This window comes from Neophocaena asiaeorientalis, unplaced genomic scaffold, assembly GCF_003031525.2.
Source record: "Neophocaena asiaeorientalis asiaeorientalis breed wild unplaced genomic scaffold, Neophocaena_asiaeorientalis_V1.1 scaffold327, whole genome shotgun sequence".
In the NCBI taxonomy this organism is placed as follows: domain Eukaryota; kingdom Metazoa; phylum Chordata; class Mammalia; order Artiodactyla; family Phocoenidae; genus Neophocaena; species Neophocaena asiaeorientalis.
The window spans coordinates 8,918,669-8,944,671 of NW_020174560.1; the positions used below are offsets into that span (position 1 = coordinate 8,918,669).

General features: G+C 42.5%; 1 protein-coding gene across 1 annotated transcript in view; it reads right to left on the reverse strand.

Moving 5' to 3' along the window:
* Window positions 1–1,454: 1,454 nt before the first annotated feature.
* The window catches only part of AP2B1 (adaptor related protein complex 2 subunit beta 1), a 93,096-nt gene continuing 68,547 nt past the window's right edge, over window positions 1,455–26,003 (reverse strand). Inside the window, 4 exon segments of the mRNA XM_024757552.1 lie at window positions 1,455–1,916; window positions 6,652–6,806; window positions 14,591–14,677; window positions 15,614–15,698. Coding sequence (XP_024613320.1) covers window positions 1,842–1,916; window positions 6,652–6,806; window positions 14,591–14,677; window positions 15,614–15,698 — 402 coding nt within the window. The 3' untranslated portion in view covers window positions 1,455–1,841.

Here is a 26,003-nt window from a genome sequence, read left to right on the forward strand (position 1 = left end):
GCCTGAGGGGTGGTGAGCGCAGGACATGGCTCCTGACCCTCACCCGAGAAATTCTTCTCTCGGAGATTCTCAAGGTTTAAGAAGCTGCTTTGGGGGATCTGCACCCCCAAACTTTGCAACTGATATGAATCAGAGTCATTTCACTTGCGACAGGGTTGGGGGGTAGTTTCTGCTCTTGTTTTCTACGATTCCTCCTTCTCTTGGACTCACTCTTAGGTCTGGGTCCTACATGAGGCCTCTGGACCCAAGCGCCTCTGATTTGAGCAGGGGCATGTGAGAAGCAGTCTTGGTCACGGACCCTGAATACCTGGGCACTGGTCGGCACAGGTGCCCACAGGTGAAACAGTGCAAACACTGCTAAACAGACTGGTGTTCCAGGCATGAAGCATTCTCTGACAGATCACACCCAATGTGCCCAGGGGGCAGGGGGTCCTCACATCTCCCAATCTTTTGAGAGATGAAAAGAACCGCTTGGCCCTCTGACGTGATCTCAATTGCCTTGGAGCCCAAGCAACACAAGAGCAGAGCAGATCAGAGAACTGAAGGATCAAGTGAATCTGTAGCATCCCGAAGCTCACTTCATCCCTGCACCCATCCTGCTGGCCTCAAGAACTGCGGCTCCAGGAGACTATTAGCTACTCCTTCATTCTGGCATCAGGATTTACCTTCAAGTCCCTGGAAAGATACTCTGCTGCTACCGGATGCCAATGAATGGAGTGCCAAAATCTGTATGAAGTATGAGAAGAGCCATAAAGAAGCAGGCACAGAAAAGGTAAAAGAAAGGCATTGAAGGAAGAAAATTATGGAGCCGGTCCTGCAGTGAAGACAACACTGATGAGGACTTCGGAGACCCACTCCCCCACCTCTGCTACTGATCAGTTAACAGGCCTTAGGCAATAACACCCTGTTTGTCTTTTATCTTTTTCCTTTTTAGAAAAAAAAGGTTGGGTAAGTTATTAAAGTCTGTTTCAACTCTAAAACTAAGATTTTAGATCTGAATTGGACCTGAGAGTTAAAATAAATCCAGAGCGGGAGATGGGGGAAGGGCATTTTGGTTCCTGTTTCCCATCTCTATTCAAATTCCTTAATCAGTGTTATTAATAGATTAGATCAGTGGAAAGGAATGTAGTAAGTTCTCATTTTTCTCAGCCTCAATGCGGACAGGCCCGATTTCCTGCACCCTGCAGCACCACTCAAGAAAGACCACCATTCCTAATCGCAGAGCGTCAGAGGAGATGATAATACGGGGCAGGGGCAATCACAAGGAAAAGGAGTTTGGAGAGAAAAAAAGTGATCAGGGACAAGGCTGCCACAGACGAAAATCCCCTAATGGGGTGGCCAAGAAACTGCGTCTCTTCCTTCAGGACTGTGCGGTTGTTTTAACACTTTTTATCAGTTACACACTATTCCCTCAATTTCTCATATGTACAAAAATATAAAACAATAAAGTGCAGTTTACGTTTCAGTGACACTTTTCCTTGCTTTAATTTTTTTTTGTCTTTTTCTGCTTTTGAAACGAGCTCTCGATTACAAAATATCAAACTACACTCAAAAATGCCAGCCACTGGTACAGGATGGAGAGGCCCACAAGTAAGGACAGATAGCAGCAGGTGGCACGAGGTGGGAAGTGATTGAAGCAGTGGTTACAAATGGTCACAGGAAGCTAAAACTATCCAACAGGTTGTGCCCTAATGTTAGCACAGGTTAGACTAGTCACTACCTTGGTGGGTGGCCTCAGTGTGTTTGGGTTCAGATTCTACACGGCAATACAATTTTCTTCCAGTTAAGAGTTCTTGGCTTGCACCGATCACAGGGTGGCCAGAGGGCACCGGACCAGTCTATTAGTTTTTCAAAATGCTGTCGTAGACCTGATAGATGTACTGGGAGACTTCAGGAGCTCTACACTTCAGCGACAGCTGTTCGGAGGAAAAGGAGAAGGAAGGTTAGCACAGAGGCTGGCATTAACTCGAAAGGTATCCAAGTACTCAGTGCAAGGACACCTCTTCCTGATAAAAGGGGAGAAGAGCTTCTACCACTGAGTAGCCAAACAAAGAGATCCTGCTAATAGGTTACATGGGTTTTAGAATTTCGGTTTAATCAATGTCAAGCTGTGCTGTGTTTCTAACGACATTCTATGTGGGTCTACGAGGTTAGGAAATAATGCATATGAAAAAATGTACAGGAAAAGGTGTTCTACTGCTTTCCTAAGAGTCATAGGGACTACTACCAAATGAAAAGGGAAGGGTTAAAACCCTTAACGTGGTCGTCATTTCAGCTGCCTGCTCCAGTTTCTGTCTGACAAGGATGGTTATCTCGGTCCCAATTCAGGAGGATGTATATTCAAGTAAAATAAAAGCATAAGCTAGATACTAGCTCTAATGGTACTAGCCTTTCCTGTATTACATTGAGGAGAGCATACACTGTTAAGGAGGGAAAACAAGAACCAACACACAAAGACATTTACTGAGTGTAACTGTACAGCCATTTATGCCAACAGCATAATCCTCCATTTTCTGCCTCTTATTCAGGCCTATCAGGTACCGCTGATACTACTCTACTTCTCTACCACCACCTCTTCTTCTAGTCTAACAATTACCAAATTAAAATTAAAATATTAAAAAGATTTCAATGTTGAACACTGAGATTTTCACTTTGTGGGTCAACAAGTGCAAAATGTAAACCCATATTTGGACTCCTGAATTGTACTAGATTAGGCAAAACACTATTAACAATAACATAACAGCAAAACCATGCAAACTGCATTTAGAACCAGAAAATTTAATACTTGCTTTTTGTATTACTGACATCATTGCTCGACTGTTAAGGTAGATTAACAAAAGTTGTCTTTAACGATGTATCACCATGAGATTTTAGATTACCTCCTTATTCTCTTATTAGAGACTCTGGATGATTTAACAAAGTACAAAAGGTGAGAATATTTTTGGCAAAAATGTCAAGAAGATGACTGGTCAACCCTGAACTTGAGAAAACTCACATCCTCAAAACTTAGTGATATTTTAAAAATGCAAAACGAAACAAAACCAAGCCAAACAAAAGAACATCAAAAGAGGCTCTATTTATTTGCAGCTTTAATATTCAGTCTCTAAGGCATTTCCAAAATTGCTGCTTGACATGAATCAGGAAGACAATTCTGATAAATGTAGAACAAAACAAATGAACACCTAATTTAAGAATATAAATACAAATAGAGGACTTCCCTGGTGGTGCAGTGGTTAAGAGTCCGCCTGCCAATGCAGGGGACACGGGTTCAATCCCTGGTCCGGGAAGATCCCACATGCCGCGGAGCAACTAAGCCCGTGAGCCACAACTACTGAGCCTGTGCTCTAGAGTCCGCGAGCCACAACTACTGAGCCTTCATGCCACAACTACTGAAGCCCGCGTGCCTAGAGCCCATGCTCCACAAGAGAAGCCATCGCAATGAGAAGCCCACGGACCGCAACAAAGAGTAGCCCCCGCTTGCCATAACTAGAGAAAGCCCACGTGCAGCAACAAAGACCCAACACAGCCATAAATAAATAAAGTAAAAAAACAAAACAAAACAAAAAAAAAAGAGTAGAAAACAGCTCCCTTCTTTGGTCAAAGTTGCAGCTATAGGCATTTCCCTGACTTTCAAGCTCCCTATAGAGGCAATCTGTACCTCCTCCTCCACAGCCTCTTCACTGTCAGTGTTGTAGAAAATTCTCGTGGGAGAGTATGTGGGTTCAGAAAAGGAGGAGGAGAGGAAGCTAAAAAGAGTTAAGAACTGCCTAAGGGAGTTAACTCCCAGACTAAAGCGAGGGTAGTTCCTCCCCTTCAAAATACTGTCCTGTATTTTTTCACATCTTTGTAGCAATACTGGAACTTCCAACCAGTTGGAAATCCACTTTTTCATTCATGAGTGATAAGGAAATGTTGCCTTCCTCAATAAAAGCCCTATCTGCCAAGGTTGGCACTGGCAGGGGTCATGGACTGACCACGCGTGGACCCTGAGAGTTTCAGCTGCTCTTTGGAGGGGGAAGGAGGGAGGCGAAGGAAGAGAAGGAAGAACCTCTCTTTCTGGACTGTTCTATCACCTCCCTCCCCCAGACATCCCAGCCTTTAACAAATGGTTAAGTTTAGACTTAAACCCATTCCTTGCTTTCCAACTAGTACAGCTAAAACAAGCCAAATTTAAAAAAAAAAAAAAAAAGATTTTTTTTGTTGTTGTTGCTAATTCCTAAAGAAAGCAGAAGGGAAACATACATAAAGAACAAAGAGGCTAAAAAATCTCACCTAGGACTCTGGGTCTCATTTTACATGGCTCCTCAGGGAAAAGAGGCCTTACCAGGATTTTAACTTTTGAACCGCTAGCCTGCTTATGTGACTCATCTTTAACACCAACCACTCAGGAATGCCACCCACCTAGACTCACCCCCCCGCCTAGGTAAGCCAAGGACTTACACATCCACTTCTGGTTTATAGCCTGGAACACAGACTTCTTCACCTGGGACAAGTTATCTTCCCAGGTGAGATAGAGCTACTTAGAGATATGAGGCCTCTTCCTCATGGGATAAACATACTTTCTTAATGAAATACAGTAAGGGGTTGGGGGAAGTGATTTATCATGTAGTGCACCACTACTCGGTCATAAAAAAACACATGCAATGACTTAGACAGATGTCAAGGGTATTATGTTAAGTGGAAAAAAAAGTCTCAAAAGGATACAGGCTGTAGGAATTGAATTTATATAACACTCTTGAAATGAGAAAATTACAGTAATGGAGAACAAACATACCAGTGGTTGCCATGGGTTAGGGCTAGGGTGAATGTCTAACTATAAAGAGATAGCGAGAAGGAGTTTTTCCGTGGTGATGGAACAGTTCTGTATCCTGACCGTGGTGGTGATTATACAAATCTATATGTGTGATAAGATTTCATAGTACTGTACACTCCTTAACCAAATAAAATAAAGTAAGAGTAATGATGTAGAAACTGGTGAAATCTGAATAAGGTCTGTAGCTTAGTTAATAGTCTTGTGCCAGTATCAATTTCCTGCTTGAAAATGTACTACGGTTGTAACATGTTCTCAATGAGGAAAACTGGGTGAAAGATACATGGGAACTCTATGTACCATTTTTAAAACTTTCTGTGAGTCTTAAATAAAAAGTTTTTAAAAATTTTAAACGAACTATGCTGTTACTAAGAGGTCCTTCTCAAAATTCTCACTATCCTTAAAATGAATAGAAACAATATGGCAGGAAGTGTTGAGATACCTGAGTTCTACACACAACTCAGCTACCAACAACTTATATGATCTTGAACAAGTCACTACTCATTCTTAACCTTGGTTTCCTTACCTGCAAACTGGGGGTAATCATGCTTCTTTAACCTAGCTGAGATGGAATACTATATACAATAAAATAATGGATGATAAAAAATAAAACACACACAAATATATATACTTTGAAGAAATTTCTGGGGAAGCAAATGGAGTTATTTTACAAGACCTTGATTTTACAGTGAAAACCTGTCCCTCCAGGAAGAGTACAGAGGAGTTTTCCTTTCTTAGGGAGCTCAAGGAAAATGACAGAGTAGTTTCTTACAAAAAAGACAAGGCACTGGTCATGGAGGAGGTGGGTGGGAGGAGCATACACTTTATGAGGGAAGCCTGAAGTCTCTCAGCTCACAAATGCTTGGACAAACATCTAGCTTGGTGGAACTCAGTAGCTCACACACACACATGCTAGTCCAGTTTACTTCAAGGGAGGGAACTAGTGGGAAGACACCAAGAATTTTTAGTTCTGGTGGTATTATTTCCTTGATGTATGCTAACGAAAACAGACTTGCCTTAAAATTAAGGAAAGGAGTCACAGACTTTTCTCAGCTACATGGCTAAAAAGCTCCCTTAATCTACTGAATATGAAGCTTCCTCAGAGTTATTCAATTCAAAAGCCTTAAACATAACAAGAATAAGATATTTCCCCCATCGCAAGGGTTTTTCTTGTACTTGACAAAATGCAGATGACAAGCAGCATCCTGTTGGGAGACTGCATTTCACAGCAGCAAACAACACTGGGTGCCTAGGTATTGAAGCGTTGTTGTTTAACAAAGCAACTGGCTCCTCCCCTAAAAATACTGCCGGGATTCCAATTTTAGTCCAGTGTGGTAATGAATGAAGTTTTCTAAACTAAAGGCCCCTTACAGGCTGTGAAAGGTATGTCCCATTTTGCTTTAACTTTTCAACAACCATTTAGGCCACACAACACTGCTAAAAGGCTCATATGTCTGGGATTCTGATATCCTAAGCAAAGCAGGAATGGACTTGAAATGAGCTACGAAACCAATCCTCTTAGCAGCTTGTTACAGTACCACATGCATAGATATGCTAGGTTAAGTATTAACCAATACTGATGAAGTTTTGTGAGCAGCTCTGTATATACCAGGAGGAGTCTGAGACTCGTGCTGGGAGGCACTGTGCCTGCTGGACGGGGCAGACACTACAGACAGAAGGTCTTCTAAGGAGGCAACTGGGGACTTCTTTACTGACTGCTTGTTTTGGATACCTGGCGTCTGAAGCACCTCTACCAGGTCTTTCCAGGATGCTGAGAAAAAATGAAAGGGCTCTTACCCCCCTCCTTGAACCCATCTCACCCATTCTGAGAAAGGCCTTACCGTGTAATTGGGGTTTCCTGGCTGGATACGTAGCTCAGCCAAAATCCAAATGCCATTAGTGAGCTTCAGGGATTGGTACAGCATGTCCTGCCCTTCCACATTCCTCTTGGCAATAGTATAAACATTGTTGTTTTGCAACTTGCTGGAAACAGTGTCTAGAAACACAGATTCAAAATCCAACACCTTCAGTTAAAATATCAAACAAATGTGCTGTGAGCTATGTGTGCTCAAGTCTCCTGAGAAGCACTGTTACAGGCATACATGCACATTTCAGAAAGCCCTTCTCCCACAAGAGCGAAGGATAAGGAAGAAGCTCCTGAAGTGCCTGTCCATCACATTCCAGGACAGAAAACAGAATAAGGTGCAAATAAGCATTAGTGTAAGAATTACCTGTGGAGATTATGGTGGGTCTAAGGAGTTGGTAATCTTAAACTAGGTGTTAGACACGTAAAAATGCACTGACGAGGACAAAGACAGAAACAGGTACATGGATGTGCCACAGTGACTGCCACGTCAGATTCATCTCTCCAACGCTAGTCCCAGATTCACGGGGATACAAAACTGACACTCAAATGCACAACACTGCCTCGCAAGTTGCTACTACTTCACCGTAAGCCATTCTGGTCTCAAGTGCCAGGATGAGAAAAGCACCCAGTTGCAGAAATCCTGCAAGTCAAATTTATTAATCTGGATGTTTAAGATTTTTTTAAAAGCAGGCAAATGATTTCTTAGGTCTTAAATTAAATTATTAATTTGGCGGAATACCATGCCCCAAATTAATAATGAAACAAACTGTCTCTCAACAAAAGACTCTGAGGAAGACTGAAGTTGTGCAAAGATGATTGCTCCAAGGCCATGTAAGCCCGGCTGCCGTTGCTGGTCAGAGTGGAGGACTTCATAGTCACCAACACAGGGTAAGAACAGGCTGGTGTTTGGGGTCTTCCTTGTGACTACAGCATCAGAGAGACATGACATTCTAGAATTAAAGGTAATTTCTCTCTCCTTGTTCTCTGACTGCTAACATGAGATGTTGCAGCATCACAGAAAGAGAAACTTTAAAAACACAGATGATAAACACTACTTCTTTGTTGATAGTTTATTATGTTCATTTCTGATGAGAATTCAAATTACTCAGGGACTAAATTCTCTCCACATAAAATCCTGTCATGTTCTATTGTGCTCTCTAGGAAAAGGTTGTTGTGAGGGACAGTCTTTCTGTTCTCCAAGACAGTAAGTAAGCTCTCTGAGCATAGGGATCCTAGAGTTTTTCATCACTGTATTTCCCACAGTATCTGGGACACAATGGATACCTGCCATCAATACCTGTGAATAAGCCTCTGACTCAGGTGTTGGAGACGCTGATATGTACATAATGCCATAGGCATTAAAAAACATCTATTTAAGACACTTCTCCAAAGAAGAAATACAGATTACCAATAGGCAAATGAAAAGATGCTCAACATTTCTAATCGTTAGAGAAATGCAAATCAAAACTAAAATGAGGTACCACCTCACACCAGTCAGAATGGCCATCATTAAAAAGTTTACAAACAATAAATGCTGGGACTTCCCTGGTGGCGCAGTGGTTAAGAACCCGCCTGCCAATGCAGGGGACACGGGTTCGAGCCCTGGTCCGGGAAGATCCCACATGCCGTGGAGCAACTAAGCCCGTGTGCCACAACTACTGAGCCCACATGCTGCAACTACTGAGCCCACGTGCTGCAACTACTAAAGCCCGCGTGCCTGGATCCCGTGCTCCAGAACAAGAAGCCACTGCAATGAGAAGCCCGCGCACCTCAACGAAGAGTAGCCCCCACTCGCTGCAAGTAGAAAAAGCCCACGCAGCAATGAAAATCAAACACAGCCAAAAAATAAATAAGTAAACAAATTTATTAAAAAAACAAACAAGTAATAAATGCTGGAGAGGGTGTGGAGAAAAGGGAACCCTCCTACACTGTTGGTGGGAATGTAAGTTGGTGCAGCCACTATGAAAAACAGCACGTAGATTCCTCAAAAAACTAAAAACAGAACTACCATATGATCCAACAATCCCACTCCTGGGCGTATATCCAGAAAAAACTATAATCCAACAAGACACACGCACCCCCACGTTCACAGCAGCTGAGACATGGAAACAACCTAAACGTCCATCGACAGATGAAGGGACAAAGAAGATGTGGCACATATATACACAATGGAATACTACTCAGCCATAAAAAACAATGAAATAATGCCATTTGCAGCAACATGAATGGAACTAGAGATTATCATAATAAGTGAAGTCAGAAAGACAAATACCATACGATATCACTTATATGTGCAATCTAAAATATGACACAAATGAACAAACCTATGCAACAGGAACAGACTCACAGACACAGAGAACAGACCTGTGGTTGCCAAGAGGGTGGGGTGGGAGAGGAATGGAGTGGGAAGTTTGGGTTAGCAGATGCAAACTATCATATACAGAATGGATAAACAACAAGGTCCTACTGTACAGTACAGGGAACTATATTTAATATCCTGTGATAAACCATAATGGAAAAGAATATAAAAAGAATGTATATATGTGTATAACTGAATCACTTTGCAGTACAGTAGAAATTAACACAACACTGTAAATCAACGATACTTCAGTAAAAAAAAATCTCTGCTAAGAAAAAAACCCTTTATTTATTTATTTATTGGAAGTATCGTTGATTTACAATATTGTGTTAGTTTCAGGTGTACAGCAAAGTGATTTGGATATATATACATATATATGTATATACATACACACACACTTTTTCAGGTTCTTTTCCATTATAGGTTATTACAAGATACTGAATATGGTTTCCTGTGCTATACGATAAATCCTTTTTGTTTATCTGTTTTACATACAGTAGTATGTATCTGTTAATCCAATACTCCTAATTTATCCCTCCCCCACTTTTCCCCTTTGGTAACAGTAATCTTGTTTTCTGTTTGTGAGTCTAAAAACCACCTATTTAGAAGTGGTCTAATTTTAGAGGTAGTTTTTTTTTTTTAATTTTTTATTGGAGTATAGTTGATTTACAATGTTGTGTTAGTTTCTGCTGTACAGCAAATTGAATCAGTTATACATATACATCTATCCACTCTTTTTTTAGATTCTTTTCCCATATAGGTCACTACAGAAAATTGAGCAGAGTTCCCTTTGCTATATCGTATTGATAGGTCCCTATTGGTTGTCTATTTTATATATAGTAGTGTGTATATGTCAATCCCAATCCCCCTTGGAGGTAGCTCTTGCCCTGATGTCTTTCTTCCACATTCAAACCAGTGAGAGCTCAAGCGAGGAGGCACTAAAGCCCATTCATTAAACAACTGCACCACACTTACTTATGACTTAATTTCCCTCCTTTTATTTCCAAGGTTTTCACTAACACCAAGCAGAGTAGTTAAAACTCAAGAATTGGTTCTCTTTGAGGAGCTAAAAAGTATATCTCAAGGTTGTTATATGCAAGACTGCTGAAGGAGAGGGCCTCGGTATGCTTTTTAATCACCTTTTGGAGGTTCAGGCAGCTCTGGCTGTCACCTTGGTTCCCACAATGAAGGGCTCTTGCAGCTCAGACTGGGTTGCCAGGCAACATCACCAGCTGGAGTTTGGCTAATGCCTTTTGACAGGACTGTCTTAAATACAAAGGAGGGGGTGGGGGTGGCGTCCCTGGTGGCGCAGTGGTTAAGAATCTGCCTGCCAATGCAGGGGACACGGGCTCGAACCCTGGTCCGGGAAGATCCCACGTGCCGCGGAGCAACTAAGTCCGTGCACCACGACTACTGAGCCTGCGCTCTAGAGCCCGCGAGCCACAGCTACTGAGCCTGCGTGCCACAACTACTGAGCCCGCACGCCACAACTACTGAAGCCCATGTGCCCAGCAGGAGCTTTTGTTGAAGATCTACCTTGTTGCATAGGCACATGTTCTAGACAATATACATAGCAAGGCCCAGATGCCTACAGATGTCTCGTGATTTTACCACCTAAGTAAGAGATAATAGGCTAAGAAATGGAAGCACACAGACACACATACACACTCACCCCTTCCAGAATTAGAAAATGTGGCAAACAGCCAGGTAGAATAAGCAAGTTGAATGGATGTAACTTTACTGTGTTTGGAAGCATTCCAGTTAGGAACCTGGCTCTGCTCCTACTAAATGGCTGTTATCGTGATTTCTATCAGAAGACTGAATGGAGGGAGGAGGGTTCTATAACGTAAGTACGTGTGAGTCAATTTTCATAAACCTTCGCTATCAGGTTTGAGTTAGAGGGTATGTAGATGGCAGGATCATCAGACTCAGCTAAAGGAACCTATTAGAATGGCAATGCGAGCCAATGTTAAGGAGGCTTCCTTGTCAGACTGGGATAGACTTCTTTACAAGATGTCAGTTTTTTGTAGTTGTTGTTTTAAATATACCTGAACTCCTGGGAAACATGATGGAATCTTACAGTTGTGAGACTTTGAGAATGACAATGCAATGTTAAGACACTGAGATTTGCCCTAAAGGACAGAGTTTTAAAAGATGGTCAAATATGGTTACAAGTGCATCAAGGTGTGATTTCTTTTGGTTCATTTGTCTCCTACCTCAAATCTGGCTTTGGGCCTGAGGCCTGAAGTCTTAGAAGGTGTGAATGTGGTCTTCCCTCCTTCATTTTCCTACTTTAGCTAAGGTCACATCTCTTCCAGCAGCCATAAGAGTGAAGGTACTCAGTGAGTGGCAAGGGGGAATCTGTACATGGGTCCCAGCTGTGGTACACACTCATCAGCAAGTTCAAAACCATTGTGCTTGCTGAAAAGGACACTTCTTACCATCTAAACAACCAAACTATATTTAAGTGCTGGCTGGCAAAGCATTTGCATTTATGAAATGTTCCGAGGGATGGGGAGAACCACGACAAAACAAAGAAACAGAACTCATCCTCACCTAGTCCCTGTGGCAGAAGAAATATTTGTCCCTTACTAGAGAGCCCAACTAGTGAATATAGATACAACATGTCTCTGAGCTCTTCACAGTATAATAAACACTTAATTTAAAAAACAGGTTTGTAGATTGCTTGCCAGAAAGATTCCCTTCTGGATATGGCTGGAGATGCAACTACTTCTTGTATACTTAAGATAGTGGTCCCAGACATGTACTAAGCCCAAATACAGCTACAATATAAGCTGTAAAACAGATTCATACAGACCGCCTGATGCCAGTAGAGATGACCAGTGCTAGGAAGCAGGGAGACCCAAACATTGGTGCCTTTCTGATCTAATATTTTCTAGTATTTACACAACTAGTGGCACCATAAGCACCCCATCATATACACCTTTCTATTAAGAACTGATAAATGATTAAGGCTTAGGAAGAGCGTTTCTCTTCTTCTTTCATCTCTAGAAGACATGGAAGAGCAAAAGTAAAAGCTCAACGCTAGGTGGTCAGCCCTTTAAGCCTGTGACTTCCTGTTGCCCTCAGAGTGTTAGCTCCATCTGTCAAATGTCTACTCTGGCACAAAAAAGCTATTTAAAGGGTTGGTGCTATTGTGATTAGGACAGATCAGCTGGGAAGGATGGTATTTTTAGCTCTCAGCTAGACCCAGGGTGTTGAATCAGAAGGCACTAAACCCGAAAATGTTCATGTTAATAGAGCCCTCAGACTGGAAGGAAATGTAAAGGCCAGGGTACTCCAGACCTTGGGGTGGAGGCAGAGGAAAAGCTAGAAAGGAATAGTTGCAGGAAGTGGTCTTGTAAGCGATGAGCAATGATTCAGTGTGGGAAATGATGGCCTCAGGCTCCTGGAGAAAACGAAGTGGCTGCTTTTCCCTCTGCTCCATGCGCTGCACTGCCACGTGCTGCACTGTGTGTCACTGGAAAGCTGATTCGCTGGTATTTGGAGCACCCGAGGCAGGGAGGAACCGGCATGAGGCCATGGCAGAACTGATCAAAACTGAATTTGCTTTGGGAAACTGTTCCAGTTTACATCAGAAGCCAAAGACCCTTTGGGAGCAAGACCAGACACCCCTTCTTTGGGCAAGATCACAAATGTACACCAAGGTTCAATAAGGGTTCAGAATCCCAATCTGGAGGCAGGGGGATCTTTTCTATAACTCTGACAGGCCACAGTAAAGCCCTCAATCATCCAAACTTCCATTTTCTTTTTTGAAAAAGCATGTCCCTTTCACACCAGACCTCTGAAACCAAATCTGCTTTCCAATTACCCTGGCCTTTCTCTGCTCTCTATAGGCCAGAGTTTCCCAGATCGTGCATGTTCAAGGAACACTGGTGTTCCATAAGACGTTAATAATAAGCATTTTGTGACTTTAAATTCCACAGCGAAAAAGTTCAGTTCCTGTTGAGGTAAGCTGGTTTCCTCGACGCAGGAAGCCTCAGCTTCTAGTGTGCTCATGTGGCAATGGCAACACCCAAGAGAGGCGCAGCATACACTGTATTTTCCAACTTTTTTGACCACAGAACCCTTTTCTGAGGGACAAGTGTTCTCAGGAGCATAATAAATGAAATGCCCTGGGACTGACTACACAAGGGTGACTATAACTCTCGCCACGAACCACTGCAGAGTCTGCACCTGGAGCTTCCTGAAAAACAGCTTACACAATGGAAGGCTGCCCAACCTCCCAACTCATCAAATGAGGCTTGTGGTAACTAACCAGTGAGCCTAGCAGAGAGATAACACCGTCACCTACCTAGAATACGGCATAAAAAGCAGCTCAATTTAAGTATGACTTTTTTGTGAAAACTCAGCAAAAATCTGGTTTTGTTTAATAACTACATAACCAGTCAGGCTGAAAAACCCAGACCAAGAGTATGTTCAAAAGAAGGCAGATATGTGGTATTCCTGAAGAGAATCGACAAACTAGTAGCGACAGTGGACATTACAGAAAACTATCTCCTCAAACACTTCTCCAAGGGCTCAGGAAAAGCCCTATAAGAAAAGACTTGTCTGAACACAGAGGATGAATGCATCATAGAGCACTCCCACTCCCCGCAAAAAAACTTTTTAAAGAACAAGTTGAACTGAGAAGACTGAGTTTTTTTTTTTTTTCTTTTTCTTTCTGTACTGCTATACTGCCTCTTTCCCCCACTCAATGCTCCAGCTACAGTGGGAGGGCGGCAGCCAGAAGGAGGAAAGGACGGGTGAATGGAGAAAACAGGAAAAGAGGCGGCACCCAACAGCACCAAGGCTCACTTTCATTAAAACGCCTTTCATTTCATAAGGCCTTATACTAACTTCAAAGAGAGACTGGAACAAAGGCAAGACCCTGAACAGCTGAAGGCTCCTTCCACTCCTGAGGATGCTTCAGTGAAACAAAGCCCTAGGCACTGTCAGCTGCTATTGTTTCTCCTCCTGGGCCCCCCAGTTTGATGTTCTAGTACAGTAATAAACCTAACTACTAAGGGGGCTGGAGCTTTTTCATGGTGATTAAAGAGGTCAGTATAACCATATGAAAGCTGACACAAGGCAAGAAAGAAAAAGGCTACCAACTAGGCTTTAATCAACTATGATGTAGTCTTATTTAATAGTAAACACAGGATTCCAAATAAGGATCTCAGAAAGAGTCACTACTGAAGGCTGATGTAAAATGACAAACAGTCCTTTTAATTTTGGGAGAGTGCATGTCTTCAAGTGCCACTTCAATTACCTAATGCTTAGAATGTTCAAGTAACATGACTCATACATGTTCAACTACTAGAGAATTGGGTGGGGGGATCCATTCTAGTTCTCTTCTTAAATCTGTTAGTTTGTAAGTAATCTAGTACCTACATCAAAACATCCCAAGTTTTTAAAGAGAAGTTTGCAAAGTAATACCATATACTCACTAGAAATAAGGTAGGTGTGAAAAGGTAGGTAAAGAAAAGACAACATTTTCAAATATCTAATTTAATACACTAAGATGAAAATGAAATTTAGACTCATCACTCACCAGCATTTAAATGACATTCCTTAATCTGAAACTGAAGTTCATTTTCATTGGGAATGTCCTTCCATGTTGCAAGGAAGACCTGGCGCTCTGTACGGGGAAGCAGAGGGAAGGAAGGATGTGCACAGTCTGTCAGTATCCTGACATCTAAGCCCTAGTACCATTTCTCCTTTGGAGTGCTGGTTCTAGCAATACAGCCAGCAGTAGCTTGGGACTGGAGTCAACTCCTAGCTATGCAGAGGTGCTACACTCCAGGTCAATTAATCCCTCATGAGTAGCACTAAGATACACTGGAAAAAAGTCAACATCTAGGGTTTAGTTTTGCCTCCACTGTTTTCCTATTTGGGTGACTTTGGTAAGTCTTGTGATCTTTCTGATCCTTAATTTCATCATATATTATTACATCTGCCTACCCTACCCAAAGAGCTACTGTAAGAATGAAACCAATGTTAAGTGCCAATACAACTTCATATGTATCAATACAAGCTAGTTTTATTAGATGGTGGTTTCCTAAGTAAGGGAAGAGAGAAATATCAACAACCACATGGGGAATACCAATAAATTTATCACAAATTATTGAATTCTTATCTTGAGACAGTAAGAACTCAGGACAGGGCTAAATGCTGAATTTCCATGTATTATCTCAAGTCATTATAAAAACGATTTCTGCTTTGTAAACTTGGAAACTGAAACTCAAAAAAATTAAGCACCTTGCTACAGTCACATAGCTAGTAAATAGCCAAGCTGAGATTCAAATCCACATCTACTTGTCACCAAGCCACTTACTCTGTATGCTGTGGTGACTGGCTTATTCGGACAATAGGCATTGTGACTTGGAGACCAACAGCAAAGCAAGATCAACTGTGACTCAGGAGAATATATAATTAGCAATTATTAGAGCTTTAGAATAGCCTTCCTCCATTTTTTTAGACCTCAAAATAGCTTGTCCTTCCGGGGCTATGCTCTGGCTGACACATTCAGAGAAAGAGCAAAGGTATATTTGGCAGGACAGGAGGACATACTTACCCATTTTGCCATCTTCTACAAAAAGCACGTTGAGTGGGATGAGGCAGCTGAAGTAGAAGACATCAATATTGTTTTTCACAGCCACCTGCCAGTAAAGTAGCAAGGGAAAATTAGGACATCATAAGAAGCCAGGTAGGAGGGAAAGAACAGTTATGTGTCTAGAAATAAATCACCCAATTTCCTTCCTATTTATTTATTTTTAAATATTTATTTATTTATTTGGTTGCGCTGGGTCTTAGTTAGTTGCGGCACATGGGATCTAGTTCCCTGACCAGGGATCAGCTGGGCCCCCTGCATTGGGAGCACGGAGCCTTAGCCACTGGACCACCAGGGAAGTCCCAAAAACCTGTTATTTATTTATTTAGCCTCACTGCACGGCATGTGGGATTTTAGTTCTCCGACCAGGGAATAAACCTGCGCCCCTTGCATTGGAAGCGGAGAGCCTTAACCACTGTACGGCCAGGGAAGTCCCTCCTTCCTCTTTTAGACAGGGCAGGAAACCCCAAATCAAGACATACCAGCCCATACACTGCAAAGCATGTCCTTATTCACTCCACTGTCAAGAGCACCGTGGACAGCCTGCAACTCTGCCTTGCTCCAGGAGGGGCCCCAGGAGGAATGAATTCAAGGCACAAATTCTATACCTGCGATATCCAGTCAGTTGTTTTAATAGTAGTTTCTGCTACCACTTACTAAGTACCTATTAATGAGAATATTTCTAATCCTCATTATAACTATCCCAAACAAAGTACTGTTACTACCCTCTCATTTTACAGATGAGGAACTGAGGTTCAGAAAGATTAAGTAACATCCAGTATCATACTGTCAGTACACAGAAGAACCAGGATTCAAATGCAAAATTGACTCTAAACCTTGTTTTTTTTCTCTCCACAATAACTGGTGGCATACTGCCCCTTATCTTTTTTCAGGTATCAGTTTTAAAGCTCTTTCTTTTATAAAATCTTAACTTTCCTAAGTCATATGGCTGGAAAAGCTTGCTGGGTCAAACACTCGTAAATCTGATGACTCTCGGAAGGAAAAGCCTTTGAACAAATGAAGAAATGAGTTTTCTTCTCACAATACAAACTTCTGGATTTGGGCAGGCTGTGATTCTACCATGGCCCATTCAATCCAGGGCATGCTGTTCATATTTTTTAAAAAGCTATAATAAGTACCTGTGTTCAGGGGCAACACTGATTGGTGTCTCTATTCAGAAACAGGCAGACTCCACCGTGGCAGATTATAAGAGCCATATACTGTAAGAGGGGAGAGTAGGAGAAGAACTGCTCGAAACTACCACTTCCCACTGGTTCCTGTCACTGGTGACTTTCCTATCTATGCTCTTGGCACTGCAGAAAACCATTTCTCTGGGTGAGTTTTATAATCAGTAACCAAGTCTATTTCTCTCTAAGAAAATAAAGGTAAAAAGTGCTTATCTAGCACCACTATTCTCTCCCCGCCCCTTCTTGGGGCAAATGCCTATAACTCCAACAGCATATTGAGATTGAAATATCCTCTTTCCGAAGTACTTCCAGTTCTTTTACATTTGTTATCAACTCATCTTCCCCACCTTTTTTTCTTTTGTCTGCATTGGGTCTTCGTTGCTGCGCAGCACGGGCTTTCTCTAGTTGTGGCGAGAGGGGCTACTCTTCGTCGTGGTGGGTGGGCTTCTCATTGCGTTGGCTTCTCTTTGTTGCGGAGCATGGGCTCTAGGCACGTGGGCTCTAGAGCGCAGGCTCAGGAGTTGTGGTGCACGGGCTTAGATGCTCCGTGGCATGTGGGATCTTCCCAGACCAGGGCTCGAACCCGTGTCCCTGGCATTGGCAGGCGGATTCTTAACCACTAAGCCACCAGGGAAGTCCCTTCCCCACCTTAAATAGTACCTTTACTTCATCCTCCATAATTTGGTTTGGGTATGTCTACTTGATATCTTTCTGCCCTCTTTCCTATAAGAATTCATCAAATTACTTTCCTTGTAACTTGTACATTTAACCTTTCAATGACCCACACCCAGGAGTTTCTGACCTATATCACATAATCAGATGCCCAAAATGCTGAGACAGCAGGAGTCTCAAAAAGCTTGAGTCTGGTGAATACAAGCAGAGTAACTAACCTCAGGGAAGAGGGACCTTAGACATTCTTTAAGATGTACTAGAGCACTACTTCAAAAGATCTATACCAGCTGTGGGCTTCTGGGAAGGAGGTATTTTCTAATTCATCTGGTACTCAGCAATGAGAGAACGGGAACTCTTATTTCAAATAAGGGCACCAAGAAGACCTTGAGGGAGTGCCAGGCTCTGTAAAGGTCATTTAGAAGTGAAAACTGGAAGTGGTTCAAGTGGGCTAACGTGGGTCATATGTCCTCCAAGAGGTAATATTAGTGGTTCTCAACCAAAGACTTATATTAGAATCATCTGGAGAGATTTCTCAAAACAGAATCCGGGACTCCATCCTGTATTAAAAAAACAGCAATCCCTAAATCTGGGACCTGGAACATGTATTTTTGGAAAAAGTTCCTAGGAAGATCAACCAGACAAGTAATTAATTTAGAACAATGTTACCTAAGAAGTCTGTGTGGGCTTATAAATAGATTGTTCATCTGAGGGAATCCTTATTCCAACCGAAGCCCTTTAACAATGGAAAAGACATGAAAATCTCTTTTAGGTCAGCAGTGCTAAAACCATTCTGCCTCAAGTACCCTTTTGACAAACAGATGAAAGTCAGGGACCTTCTTTCTGAAAACCGTACATGCAATGTTTCCACAAAAACTTCAGGGGCTTCAGGACACCCTGAAGACTATCCCTGGACTTCTGCTCTAGAATAATTCTCTGAGAAGCTGGGACACCCAAATCAGAGGCAGCAGACACAGTGGCTCTGAACACGGACTTGGGAACCAGACCAGACCACCTGATTTCAAATGCTGACTCTGTTACCTACTAGCTGTGTGACTTTAGGCAGTAGTACTCAGCTCAGTCTCCGGTCTGAAGGATGGAGATAACAAACAGGACCAAATGCACGGGGTTGTTATGAGGCTAACGAGTAAATGTTTGCAAAGCACTTATAATGGTGCCTGACTTACAATTAAGTACTATTAACAAATGTTTCTCAAAGAAAAGTTCCCTCTTCTTTCACCATTTTCTGCTTTACCTTTTTACTCAGAATTTTTCATAATTAAGGATAACCACATTAGGCTTATCTGACATCTTACACATGCTCAAATGCAGTATACAACTATGCTAACAAGAGCTCAGTGAGGAAGCGTTTCATCTCGTTTACATTAGATTTTCAAAATCTGCATCTTGCAGCTCTCAAACTTTTACTCTTGGCTATTTTTTTAGGACCACATTTATTTCAAATGTATATGGTTCCCTTGGATCTGGGCCCTGCCTACCTCTCCAGCCTATTTCCTTAACTTCAAGCACATCAGAATTACTTCTTGCTCCCCAAACACTGAAACTGACATGCTGTTTCTTGTCAGATGTTGTTCTTTCTGCTTAATATGTTCTTCTCCTAAAACTTTATCTGTCTGGAAAATATCTATTTAATCTGAAGATGCAGTTCAAGCTTGACAAGGGTTTCTCAGGAAGGCTCTAGTTCCTCTCCGTAGCACCCAATCCATGCACCTCTATAGAGAATAAATAATTGTTTATCTCTGCCTCACCCACAACACAATGATCTCTCTCTCAGTGCAGGGGCTCTCATCTTCATTCGCATTCTAGTGACTCAATAAGTATTTGCTGCATGAAATTTAAGGGGAAGAAGTTGAGCAAATGAAATGAAACACTGGTTTCTCAACCTTTTTTTTTTTTCCTTTTTAACCTGTACATCGTTCATATGCAGAACATAATTTCAGGGACTTCCTTGGTGGCACAGTGGTTAAGAATCCGCCTGCCAATGCAGGGGACACGGGTTCAAGCCCTGGTCCGGGAAGATCCCACATGCCATGGAGCAACTAAGCCCATGCGCCACAACTACTGAGCCTGCGCTCTAGAGCCTGTGAGCCACAACTACTGAAGCCCGTGTGCCACAACTACTGAGCCCATGTGCCACAACTACTGAAGCCCATGTACCTAGAGCCCGTGCCCCGCAACAAGAAAAGCCACCGGAATAAGCCTGCGCACCGCAACGAAGTGTAGCTCCCACTCGATGCAATTACAGAAAGCCTGTGCTGCAGCAACAAAGACCCAACGCAGCCATAAATAAATAAATAAATTTATTTTAAAACCCCCATAATTTCACCAGTAACATGGCTCATTAGGCACACAGATACTTGATGAGGCAAGGATGGGGGGGATAGAATGATACGTGGGCTCTTTTGGTTTCAAATTCACTGGGCTAAAATAATATTTAGATGTTGAGGAAGAATAACATAGGCAGTAGATCACAACCCAAAGAATATTAGATTCTCCAAGGATATGCCAATAACTCTTCGGGAGTCTCGGCAAAAAAGATTCAAGGAAAACACAGTATGAAGCCAGTCCAATTCCAATCCAGACGGCAGCTCTCTCTCTTTTTAAATTTTTATTTATTTATTTTGGGCTGCGTTGGGTCTTCCTTGCTGCGTGCAGGCTTTCTCCAGTTGTGGCAAGCCGGGGCTACTCTTCATTGCGGTGCGCAGGCTTCTCACTACAGTGGCTTCTCTCGTTGCAGGGCATGGACTCTAGGTGCACAGGCTTCAGTAGTTGTGGCACGTGGGCTCAGTAGCTGTGGATGGCGGGCTCTAGAGCACAGGCTCGGTAGTTGTGGTGCACAGGCTTAGCTGCTCCGCAGCATGTGGGACCTTCCCGGACCAGGGCTCGAACCCACGTCCCCTGCATTGGCAGGAGAATTCTTAACCACCGCGCCACCAGGGAATTTCCCAGATGGCAGCTCTCTTAAACAGAACTGAGTAAACCTTAGAGTATGATATTGACTGCTTCAATGGGAGAGAGGAGAGTTCTTTGTTTTCTTATTTTGAAATTCACCATCCCAACAGGTACAGAACAGAAAGACATAATCCAGACAAGGTGGAGAAGTATTTTCCAAGAGCTTTAACATCAACGTCTAGCTTGCCTATGGCAAATCAATTATCACATATATATCCAACTGCCTACTTGGTATCTCTACTTGGATAACTAACAGATATCTGAAAATGAACATGTCCAAAACCAAATTCTTGATCTCCCCATCTCATCCCTAAATGGACCCTATTGCTGACTTTCCAAACTCAGTATATGAAACACTGCCAAGCTTTTTATGGTGTCCCTGGTTCTGCACTTGTCTCTCCCCACCCTCCCCACCTAGCTTCCCAGTCTACTGTCAACAAGGCAGTGATCTTAAAATGTAGATCAATTCATAAATACTTCCCTGCTCAAACTTCCAATGACTTCCCAAACTTACAACTGCCTATAGTTGGATGTCTCTTACTTCTCTGTTGTCATATGCTATGACTCTCCCGTCAGCCACAGGAGCCTGCTGTTGTGCCCTGCACATACCAGGCATACTCCTATCTCATAGTTTTTTGCCTTTGTTGTTTCTTCTGCTTGAAATTCTCTTCCACCAGAAATGTGCAAGGCTCATTCTGGCCTCCTTTAGGTCTTTGCTTTAAATCAAATATTATCTTCTCACGTAGGTCTTCCATGACCAACATATTTATAAAATTATACCACCCAACCTCCAACTCTAGGACTCCCTATCCCAACCTCTGCTTTGTTTCTCTCCATCGCTCTTATCTGACATATTATTTTACTTATTTGTTGGTGCACTGCCTGTCCCTGTGCCACATAATCCACCTCGAGTAAAATGTGAGTTTCACAAGGGAAGGGATTTTTGTCTCTTGTTCACTACTGTATTCTCAGTTTCTAAAACAGTGACTGGCACAGAGTAAGGGCTCAATAAGAATAACGACTGTAAAATACACTACTCAAAGTTCCTGACAGCCATTTGGGTTTAGACAAGATATGAACTTGGTCTAAAGTTTCCAAAAGGACAGGACTTCTCAAGTTTTTTCCAGTGTACTTCCCTTAACAGAGGAGGAAAGAATAGACATATATAGTGGGGTGGAGGTAGGGGTAAGGATCAGGATTAGGCGCATAATATGAAGTAGCCCATCATAAGAACAAAATTTCCTTGAAGTTCCATGCTATTCCATAATGAATCCATGTGTTCTAATATGAAAATGTGTTTCTCCATTTTCCTTTAAATAAAACTGATGCTCCAGGCGAACACACCGTGTGTATTCTTCAGCCTCACGTACCTCCTAACATGCTGGTTTTAAAACTGGTGTTTTGGGGGTTTTTTTTTTGCAGTACGCGGGCCTCTCACTGTTGTGGCCTCTCCCGTTGTGGAGCACAGGCTCCGGACGCGCAGGCTCGGCGGCCATGGCTCACGGGCCCAGCTGCTCGGCGGTATGTGGGATCTTCCCAGACCGGGGCACAAACCCGTGTCCCCTGCATCAGCAGGCGGACTCTCAACCACTGAGCCACCAGGAAAGCCCCCTAAAACTGGTGTTACTTAAAATTAATTTAGTGGGATGAAACTGGCATAAAAAATAGAATAGAAAATGTCATAGTGTGTCTCACGAAGAGTAAGTAATGTTTCCTGAAACTTTCAGTTTTATGTATTGTGTGTATACACTATGTAAAATGTATCTCTTACTGTAAATTGCAGTCAAAAAAGTATAACCACCATAATACTCATACACCAAATTAAAAAGGAAGCAGTGAGGAAATGGGCTCAGTGAGCTCAGGAACAGAGTGCACACCTCAGTTTCTGCTCTGAGGATGCCTAAAGCAGATCACAGATGGTACCAAGGAGCTGATTACCTAATCCTCTGTTCCTCTGGTCTGTCACGTGTGACATGCGGACAGAACAATATTCACTTGCCTCTCAGGGACATCAATAAGAAGAGCAAATAGAAATGATTATGAGGCACTTGGAAAACACAAAAGCGGGCTATAAATGCTTAATAATAATAATGATTTTTAAGAGTTACTTTCAGTGGCTGCTGGGGAAAGAGCAGCCTGTCAGCTTCAGCCTGTAACCAGCAATTAGTTTCTTTCCATAGTATAGGAAGCCTGCTGCAGGAGCTGCAGCCTCTTTATGGTGGCACAGCTGGAGAGGAGCAGACTGAATTAATATTCTAACCTTGTTTCAGTGTGCTCAAAAGTACTATAAAAAGGTACGAGATGAACTCAGTGTGAACTCCGGCAAATGCAGCCTCTCCCCACAGATCACCACAGGAGGCACTGCCACAAGAAAATTCAAGCCAAGTGGTATACAGCTCACCTTTGACAGTATATCATCTACTCTTCCATGACGTCACTTGTGACCTTTCCAAGTGTCTGAGGAATTTTTTTTTCCTCCTCTCCATTTAGCTTTTAGAAAGATTATTTGCAGGCTGGTCCAAGCCAGGACCAGGCAGTGACGCCAACCATCGCCAGTTGTCTGAGGAATGATGATTCAGATGTGTGTTAAAGCACCACACCACCTAGTCAACAGAGCCTAGGGGAATGGCTCTGAGTGACAGGTTTATAATGACACTGACTCCAACTGTGTGATATGTCATCTGAGACTCAAGCAGAAGAGGCTCTCTGCTAGCTGCTGGAGTTAAATCTACCTGTAGTTCTGCATTCCTAGTCAATGCCAAAAAATATCTACCATCTTTAGTTTAAATATGGTCTTCCATTTCGAACCCTATTGACCGATACATTATCTGAGACTTCTCAGAGACGTCCTGACAAATCAGGGCTATCTATAATATCTGACAATGTCTGAATACAGTTAAAAACATAGCAGAAATAGTCATGCAACCCACCATAGAAAATGTCAATTTACTTTCCTTCCGATGCTAATTACATTTTAACTTGAACAGCCATCTTTAGTTTACTTCCAGGGCTAAGATTCAAACAAGAAGCCTCTATTTTCTTTTTTAGTTCACCCAATAGATCAGATGGATTGCATGGCAGCTGAGCAGCCCTCAAACACTGCCAATCTGCTGTCATTATAGATAAAAGCCACACTTGTTGATTTTCATTGTTAAGAGCATGTGGACGGTGGAGCCTCTTACAGGGAAAACTTGACAGGTTCCTCTCTTCCTGATAAAAGCAGTAGCTCCATGTCCCTAAGCTAATTTCCCCTTGGGCAACAACATGCACTTCAGCATCTGAAATTTCCATGTTAAAGTGGCTCTCAGAATGGAAAGGAAAGCTCTGAACAGACCCTCAGATAGATGATCTCTTAAACTTAAATCTTCTAGTGGTACACATAATTACTGGGTTTTAGAATGGCAATGAGGGGGCTTTCCCTGCTGGTCCAGTGGGTAAGACTCTGCGCTCCCAATACAGGGGGGCCGGGTTTGATCCCTGGCCAGGGAACTAGATCCCACATGCATGCCACAACTAAGAAGTCCGCATGCCACAACTAAGAAGCCCGAGCCTGCATGCCGCAATGAAGATCCTGCATGCCTCAATTAAGACACGGCGCGGCCAAACATATATATATAATAATAAATATTAAAAAAAAAAAAAAGAATGGCAATGAGAACCTAAGAGACAAGCTCTCTTGGTGGGCCCTGTTTTGAAAGGCGAAGAGAAACCAAAAGATACTGAAACTGATGTAACTATGACTCCTCCTGGAGTTCCCATTTGGTCATGCAGTTCTGCTTAATCTCAATCTCAGAAGCCTCCCACAGAGTTAACACCATGAATTAGAATGCAGGCAGATTAAATCTCCAGAACAGCAATGAGAAGACTAACACTGTAAAGTGGTATATATACACAGACATTAGTTTAGAAGAGGAAGGAGTATATCAGAATGATAGTCTCCAAGGCTGTACACTGGAAGAACCCTAAAGCACAGTAGGGTTAGAACTACTGGAATCAAATTCTGTAATTCTTCTGCAACTTAAGCTAGACTCTCAAGTATTGCTTTAAAAAAGAATTCCCCCTCTCCGTCAAAGGCATTTGGAAAAAAAGTGGAAAGGTCACAATTTTCATGAAAGACTGCCTCTGTGGACAGAGGCAGTCTTTCATGAAGCTTCTTTTTGAAGCCCACCCTTAGCCACCACTAAAGCCATCTGAACTGCAGTCAGCCTGCACTCACACCCTTAAAGTCCCAGCACAACCTCCAGTGCCAGCACTGTGACACCTCCCCCCAGAGTGAATTTCAGTTTAGGAGTCCCACCCTTTTTACTGCTTACCTCTGAACTTATAAACAATCACACCCATTCCCACCAAAGCAAACTCTTCTGATAGGAAGGGTGGAAAAACCTGGAACTGGGACATGCTAGACCATTACCTTTTTAAATAAAAAAATTTTTTTTCCCTTTTAAAGGCCAAAGTTAGACTGTTTTGAGTATTATTTGAAAAAACTGTTTTCTGAAAGCAAAGAACTGAGCGACAAGATACAATGATCATCTACTGGCAGAAGGCAAACCCTTTTGCCCTTCCTTTTAAAGCTTGCCTTCTCATCACTTCATATCCATCAGAATTAGAAAAAAGTCAGGCTTCTTTCTGGTCTCATAGAAAAACGGGCTTGCTCGGCTCCATTTCCTGTCAGACAGCTAAATGATTCTGGTTTTCCCTGGGGCTCCAAGACACACACAGAGCATCCTTAAGCTTCCAAATTTACTCTGAGAATATGATACAAAACAGTCGGAGGGCATTAGGATAATGGCTTAATAGTTGTGTGGTGACAAGTTGTTTTTATTTTGAAGTGGCACACAGACATAGGTTAGTAACAGAAAAAGTTCCCCAAATGTTAGAATAGTCACATGTTCTATTTTCCTAGTTATCGCCAGCCTTGGAAATAGGGTCCATTAACATGTTGTGATCTTGCCTTTTCAAATATCTATAAACAAGAGTAATGGAAGCAGCAGCTTCTGTCTGTTCTGCCCATTTGAGAGAAAATGAATCTGTGACTGTAGGTCCTCAGATTAAACTTGGGATCAGGACCAGACCCACCCAGGTAAAAGGGTATTGAAACAGGGGCAGGGGGTAGACTGCAAAGCCACTAAGAAACAACTGGCAGACAGAGTGTTTAGGGATACCCTGTTTGCTAAGATGAGGAGGTGCCCTTGCTGAGTTTGGTCAAGAACCAGATGCACCTGATATTTGTAAACACTTTCTTAAATGAAAGCAAAAAGGGTCATTCAACAACAAATATTTATTAAGCACCTATTGTGTGCCAGGTATTGTTCTAGGCACTAGGAGATAAATCAGTGCAGAAAAAAAACGAAGACAAAAACTGTTGCCCTTCTGGAGTTTGAGGTCCAGTGACCGAGGGGGGGCAGGAGAGTAAGAACAATAAACAGTATTTAAAATTGATAAGTGCTCTGGGGGAGAGTAAGGGTAAAGGGAATCAAGAATACTGGGAGTAGAGTGAGGTGGCCTTATCAAAAAGGTCCTACTTT